Source organism: Cinclus cinclus, unplaced genomic scaffold (assembly GCF_963662255.1).
Source record: "Cinclus cinclus unplaced genomic scaffold, bCinCin1.1 SCAFFOLD_180, whole genome shotgun sequence".
Taxonomy (NCBI): Eukaryota; Metazoa; Chordata; class Aves; order Passeriformes; family Cinclidae; genus Cinclus; species Cinclus cinclus.
Window position 1 is genome coordinate 137,287 of NW_026912053.1, and position 7,714 is coordinate 145,000.

The following is a 7,714-nucleotide window of genomic DNA, read 5'->3' on the forward strand; positions in this document are numbered from 1 at the left end:
GACTGTATGCTCCCTTTGGTGAGCCTCTGTCTTGCTGACCGTGTTTTTGTTTGTTGGGTTTTGTTGTTGTATTTTTTGTTGGTTTTTTGTTTTCCTTTGTTTTGTTTTGTTTTGTTTTTTGTTGTTTTTTTTTGTTTTTGTTTTTGTTTGGTTTGTTTTGTTGTTTTTATTTTCTTTTTCCATTTCATCCTGCACCCCGATCTTCATTTTCTTCCCGTGTCCTCTCTGCTGCCACTCTCTCTTTCTGCCTCGTGTCCTCTGTGTCAGCGGGGCTGGGGAGGAACTTCACCCTTCCTGTGGGCTGCCCCCTGCCCCCCCCCCCCCCCCCTCCCCCTTTCCTTGTGCCAGCAGGGTCCCTTTTTGGGGGCATGGACCCGTGGGAATGGTTCCCATCAAGGGCCGTTCTGCCATCCAGGGTAGCTGGAACGGTTCTGTGCCTTCATTTTGGGGGTGAGGGAAGAAGGCTGAGGGGGGGACGGGGTGGAGACTCGGGGGGCTCCGATGTGTTTCGGGGCAGCCCGAGGTCCCCGGCAGAGGGAGCCACGCTGCGGCGCAGGAGCAGGGGAGTGGGGAATGGGGAGGGGGGGGGCCGTGCTGGGTGCCCTCCCCCAGAGGGACCCACGGGTGCCAGGACATTCCCAGGGAGGGGTGGCCGTGGAATACATGAAAAATAGCAATATAAAAAAAAGACCTAAATCTCGTTGAAAAGAAGTATTTGATTGGTTTTTATTTGGTTAGAGCCAGGGGTTTTATATAGGTTATATAAGTATAAAATGTACGGAATACAATAGAAAAATAATTTTAAAAAATATTTGTATAAATATAAAATATAAACAAAGAAGTTACACATCTTTATAAAATACTGAGCATATAATATAAATAAAGCAAATATTATCAAAATATATAATGTGTAAATCTACATTGTGAAAGATGAAACTAGAAATATAACAAGATTTAACTATTATTTAAAATAAATGTTTTATTGGTTTTTAATTGGTTAGGGGCAGGGTGTTGAAGAAATAATATAAGCAACAGATAAATATCCAAATAATATAAGGACAAATGGTATAAGCAATAGAAAATTGTACAAATGTACAATAAAACACAGACATAAAATTAGAAATGCATTTATAAATATATGAAAGTATAAATATGTATAGATTCAGAAAAGTATTTATGTAGTATTTAATACAAATAATATTGAATATATTCTTATAGTGTATTATATCATATACGTAATATAAATTTATAAATTACAGATATAAATATGAAAAATGCAACTAGAAAAATATATTTGAATATAGTTTAATATTAAGTGTTTTTTTGGTTTCTATTTGGTTAGAAGCACAGCTTTTTAATGAATGATATTAAAAATAAAAAAATACAAATATGTTAAATATAAAGATATAGATATACACAAATAGTAGTAGTAGAAAGACATATAATAAGCAAAAACAATATATTGTGTAAAGTTTGCAATATATTAGAATATAAATTAAATTGAATATATAAAGATATGTGTAGACTATGAATATAAATATAAAATAAATAATAACAAGTAGATTCATATGTGTATATATCTCAATATATATATATCTAAAGGGTTTTGTTTGTTTTCATTTGGTTAGAGGAAGTGTTTCTTTAGTTTTGGCTGGGGTTTATTTTGGTGCATTCATTCAGGGGGATTTCCTGAAGGGATGGATCTCGTTGTTTCATCCCCCCCATCCCTTGTCTGTCTGTCTGTCTGTCCCCAAAGTGCCTCAGCCCCGGGCTGAGCTCGGCGGCAGTGCTGCCGCCTTGTGGGCACAGCGCGGTACTGCAGCCGTGCCCCGATCCCGTGCCCTGCTCCTTCCTCCTCGCTACTGTCGGGGGACGGGGCGGGGGGGGGGTCGGGGTCGAGGGGAGTTCCAGTCAGACCCGGCAGGCCTGCTTTTGCTTGTTGATTTTTCAGTTTTCTGAGGAGGAGCATTTTTGAGTTCTGGTGTCGCTCTGTTCCATCCTGCTTCTTGTCTCTCAGCCTGCCTGTATATTTCTCTTTCTTTCTTCCTTCCTCTCCTTTTCCCTTTGTCCTGCACCGTGACCATATTTTGTTCCCTTTCACTATCCCTTTGCCTGTAGCTGTGTGCACCTGCTGCCCAGTGCTCGTCACTTACTGTACCCTCTTTCGGCAAGCCTCCGTTCAACCCGAGTTCGCAGCGGTGGCGACTGCGCCGGTCCGCCCGCCACCGTGCCGCGTCATCGCCCGGGCCCGCCCACCCGTGCGCGTCATCGCCCTGGCCCGCCCACTCCCTCGCGTCATCGCCCCGCGCCGCCCGGCAGCATCATCGCCCCGGCCCGGCCGCATCAGCACCCCGGACCCCCCCGGCGCGCGGCATCATCATCCGGGGCTGCCGCTCCACATCACCACCCAGGGCCGCTTCCCCGGCTCATCTCGCCGCCCCAGCCCGCCCGGCTGCAACGCCGCGCTCCCCCGCTCTGCCGGCCCAGGTGAGCCTGCAGGGGGGCTGCTGCTCTTTGGTGTCCCAGGGCTTGCCTCAGGATGGAAGAGCCTTTCCTTTCTCTGTGCAGAGTTAAAAGCAAGGGGCTGCCCTAATTGTAGTTTTTCTTTCTGACCCTTTTTCACAGGGAGGTTGTGCTTTTTGGGTATTCTGTGTCAGTTTTCACTCTTGGCCAGAATTTTCTGTGGTTCTGGTGGAGTGTAGTGGTTGCTGCTCCTTGCCTGGGGACACAGTGGCCTTGGGAAGCATCTCTGTAAATCAGAGTTATGCTGGGTTGATGCCTGAAAACTAGGTGAGAATACACTACTCCGCAGTGTAAGGCTTACAGCGCAGGTACTTGTTTATTCAACGCCACGAGTGAGGGGGATTGCTCCACCACAAACTCACTCGTCCGTTCTTTGCACAGTACTGGCTTGTATACTTTTTTTTTTTTTTACTTGGTGTGCTCATTCGTCTTTCTTATCCTTCATATGGAAACATATTTTCTAATTACATGATTACAGAAGTCCTTGTGGCACAGGAGCCATGCTGCTTGCAGATGTTTAGAGAAATTGGATTCAGTGAGTTCTGTAGAAATCTTCTGCTTACCTTTTAATCTTCTGGAGAAGCTGGACTGGAACGTGGAAGCTCAGGGGAGACCTTCCCACAGGTATTTGTATTCAGTGCCGTTGTGTGCATCTTTGCTGCATTTTCCTCGTTAGGGAAGGGACTCGTTCGTGTTGGTTTTGCTTTTCAGTCAGCAGGGGTGCAGGTATTCAGGGTTCAGCCAAAGGAAGATTCCAAAGGGAGTTTTAGGGATGGCTGTGGCCGGCTTTCCCAGAGTCGGTTTCTTTAATTTTGGTTTTGTGCCCTAAACAATTTGACACTGTTTTTTGACCCAGGATTTAGCAAGACAATCCCGAAGTAAAGTTCCTTTGCTGTTATTGCTGGGAATGTTTTTGCTCTGTTGCCTGGAAAGGCCGACCTGGAACAGAGACTAGACAGAGTAAAAGGAATAAAAGAGGTATTTATTGAAAGGATACACTTTGGGGCAGTGCGACATCCCGGCCAGGACTACACCCAAGTCAGATTCCACATGGATGCCAGTAACAAGTCTTTACACTTTTATAAGTTTTGGTTCATCTCCATATTGGGGTTTATTATCCAGCCACAGCCTCAGGCTATGAACTCCCAGCCCCCTGGCTTGCTCCCTTTCCCTCACCGTTGCTTTTGCTTTTTTGGGTATCACTTGTCCTTGATTGTCTAGCTAGAAAGGAATTGTTTTGTCTAACTGTCCTGTAAAGAGAACTTACTAACACCTAGTATGAAGTTTCACAGTTACACACTAAGCAGCAGAGATTCTGAAAAATACAAAAGCTAAAACTTTTAAAGCTCCAAGGTGTGAGCTCCAAGTCCCTCTGTACCTGAGGACTCAAAGGTGTTCGGGTGTGACAGCAGATGGGAAACCTGTGATGTGCAAGTCACCCAGTTGGAAGCGGTGCTGGAGCTTGGAGTGTGAGGGACTGGGTGAGTTTTTATCAGTGGCACGTGCTGGGAGTCTATGTCATGATGATTTTTTGCCTTTTTTCTTTACATTCCTTTTATGTATCCTTAGCATGCATCCTTGTAATTGTTTAAATCTGGTCTATTAGCATAGTCCTGGTATTCTGCTAGGCAAGAAGATCAAGCATCCTAAAGGCCTCCCAGCTGGAGGCTGGAAAGCCTGACACTGTCTTGAGAAACCAAGGTTCTCTCCTTGGGAGGGTATTTTGTAAAGCAGGATTAAGCCCCCCCTGGGGGGGGAATACTTTCAGATAGGGAGATGTCACGCCACTCACTGAAGCTTCTCTTTGGGCCATCTTGGTCGGTGGTGCCGACGTGCAAGGTCCGTACAGTTGTACACACGGTGCACCGGCTGTGTGCATTTCGTGTATTCCTCCTTGACCACTTGTTGCACCGAGGATCCTTGTTAAATACCACGGTTCAATCCCTTTTATCGGTTAACCGTGTTTGTCTCATCTTTCTAGGACCAGGGAAAAAGGCATCAAGTGAGTGGTGTGCCCTGGGGACAGGCGGAGCCTGTCCTTACCCGTCTGCCAGGAGCATCTGAAGGAAAGCAAACACAGAGATTGAGGTAAGTCGGTTGGCATAGGGGATGTGCTGTTTCCACAGGGCTTTTATGTGGCAAGTTTTATGGAGGATGTTGTTCCAAGGGAAATGGTGCTTCACGTGTGAAGTTTCACTTTCCTGTCACAAAGCTTTGGGAACGCTCAGGGACGCAGCGTGGGATATTTGACCCGTGAAATGGGTCCCATTTTTGTGTAAAATAGCCATTTTTTACTGGTTTGTGGTTTTTCTGCCTTTGGAGGAGTGTGAGGCTGACCGGTTCGGTTGGTGTCTGGCAATGGGGAGGGTGTTCTGGGTTCCAGCAGCACTCCCAGGGCTGCTGCTTTGAGATGCAGTGCTGAACCCAGCAATCTTCCCGCTCTGCAAACGTGGGATTGAGTGGAAGAGCAAGTGGCAAAGCTGGGCTTTTCTCCTTAAATCCCAGAACAGCTGGGTTTAAGTTCTGTCAGCCAGAGGGGGGAATGAACCCTGGTGCCAGGGGCCATCCTGGGGGCACTGGACTGGTGTTAGCATCTTGTCTCTTATCTTTCGCATGATGTGATTGTCACTTGATGAGAGAAGGCAGAAAATGAGGCAGGAGGGGGAGCTCATTTTGTTTCTGTGAACTCCAGGCTTGGGGCAGCTGCAGAGCACTTTGGTTTCAAAAACTGCTGCCCCGACACAGTGAACTTGACCCTCTCTTGGGCACTTTGGGATCCTTCCGTGCCGCTCTTCCCCAGATCCTTCACCTGCGAGGTGCGGGCTCAGAAACCCCTGCCCCTGCTCGACGGGTTTTTACAAGTACAAATTGATTTTCTTAGAGAAGCCATCAGGCGTAATGAGAATCTGTGGAAAACAGGGGGTTGGTACACTAGCTGATAGTAGGTCTTGGGCTTTTCTTCTTTTCTTTAACTTGTTCTTAAAAGGAGCCCTAAACTGGAAAACTGAATGGGGAGGGGAGGGGAGGGGAGGGGATGGGAGCTGCTTTTCATTTTTATGAATTATTGCTTTGGATTTTGGTACGTCAAGTGACACCACCAAAATAAGATTGGAAGAACCGAGCTTCAGGACTCCGCGCTTAATTCTTTTAGTGTGTTTGTGTGGGTGCAGGAAATGCCAAATCCCAAAGCAATTCTATGTCTGTAACATGAAGGTGTGGGGTTTTCACGTATGCTTTTATGGTCTGAAGGCTTTTCTTGTGTCCCAAAAGCCACAAGGAACCTGCCAGAAGCAGGCCTTCATTGCATATGTGGGATTTCATTTTGCTCTCGGAGTCTTCCCTCCGATCTTCTCTCGAGTTCTTGTTCCAGAGGGGCTCTGACAAGGGGTGCGTTACCTTGATAAATGGGAATGAGATTGCCCAAGTCTGTCAGGAAAGCAAAACCATCCCCGAGGTTTGTTTGGCCAAAGACGGACCATGACGACGTCCGTACTGGCGGAGGCTGTGAGTGCTGATACTTTTGGGTGGTGTGGTGCCTCTGGCCCCTCACAAGTCAGGGCGAGGCTGAAGGAAGGAGGGAAGCTGCCACAGCTGCAGGTGAGGGCAGTGTAGGCTGTTTCCAGCTGCTTGGTACAGAACTGTGAGAACTGGAAGAACAGCTTTCCTCCTTCTTTCTCTCCATCACTGGGCACGAAGGATATTAGGATGTAGCTGCACTAAGTTGTGTCATTTGTGGGTTGTTGATTGGTTGTTGTTTCTTCTGGCTTTTTTATGTATTTCCAAGTGGTGCAGTGAGGAGCAAGTTGCTGGCTTATGTGATTTCTGACTGAGCTGCCACAGAAACGGGCATCTGTGTGTGCACATGCTTCCTGGCAAATCCAGATGTGACGTGGAAATCCTAGGGGAGGATTTCCAGCCTTGACCACGCATGACACAGGCTTGTGAAAATGGAAATGGCCTTGGCAGAAGAGCAGCTGTGAAGTGAAGCAGAACTGCAATACAGGTAAGCAGAAAAAACAAGTGAAGTGGTACTTGTTGGTCCTGCGTGCGCCTCGCGCCTCTGCCTGCTGCCAGCACTTGGTGGTGTAGCTCGACAGAGTCCCTTTCAGTGTTTGTTGGGTTTGATTTCTGCGGTCAGTTCCCGTAAACAGCTCCCCTCCTTTACCGCACCCATCCCTGGTGTGGGCACAGACTCACCCTTAGCGTGGAGGAATTCTCTGCTCCCCTGGAGAGGGGCTGAAGGCAGGGCTTATGAGCAGAGGGAAAACAACCAAACCGTGGGCACTGTGTCCTGGATGCACGCAGCACCACGTGTATTCCAAGTTCCCAGCACGGATGAATGTAAACAAGAAAATGCCTGTTCCTTCACTTGTCCAGCTCTCCCCCCTGCTTCCCCATGCTCTTGTCCCTGGTGTGCCAAGGTCCTGCATCTCCCTGGCTCTGCAGCTGCAGCCCACCTTGTCCCGCCTGTGGCAAAGAAAATATGGGCCTGAGATTTTTTTAGCAGCTATCCATTCATTTAAAGAACACAAAGTGCATACAGTGCAGAAGAGTCTTTAGGAAAGACATCCAAAGAAGGGACTGTGCTTTTCCTGTAGTTCTCCTTCCTGTTTTCACCTGGGCTGGAAGGATGGGCATGGCCAGTATTTATCATATGAAAATGATGTTACTAAATTTGTCCAGAAGTTCTGATTATTATTATCATTGTTCCTCATTTTCTGACAGTAAACATTCTCATTTTGCCTTTCCCAAGTTGTTTCCAGGTGCTGCCCAGGATGGACATCTGTGGCCTCAGACAGCGATTGCCTAGGAGGAAGGGGAGGCTTTGCACAGCTCACCTGCACAGCTCAGGTGGATGGGACAGGATTGGTGTGGCCTGAGAAGGCATGAACAGCTGTCTGTGTTCTGCAGTGCCTTGAAACCTTTCTCTGTCAGGTTTTGGAGGGGTTTCTCTTTGGGATTTCTTGTGATGCAGCACCCCGGGTGTCCCTTTGTGCAAAGTCCAGTGGTGAAGGGTTGAGTGAGTGACAAGTGGGGTCTGGCATGAAAATGGTTCTGTTAAAATGGAGCAAAGAATGCAGTAAGAAAAACGAGCATCCTTGTAATGTCTGAAAGGGTTAGGAGCAAGAATGCAGGAGAGGGGCACTTTTATATTTGAATCGGTGTCACCTGTCTTGGATCAAGCCCCACA

At 47.3% G+C, this 7,714-nt stretch overlaps 1 protein-coding gene across 1 annotated transcript; it reads left to right on the forward strand.

Moving 5' to 3' along the window:
* Positions 1–2,118: 2,118 nt before the first annotated feature.
* Positions 2,119–7,674, forward strand: LOC134057118 (uncharacterized; the record flags this gene model as incomplete). The annotated part of the gene is made up of 6 exons (XM_062514141.1): positions 2,119–2,487; positions 3,002–3,147; positions 3,877–4,004; positions 4,505–4,611; positions 6,308–6,526; positions 7,277–7,674. Coding segments are annotated over 4 exons (726 nt in total), but the record flags the coding sequence as incomplete, so codon positions are not given.
* Between the last annotated feature and the right edge of the window lie 40 nt (positions 7,675–7,714).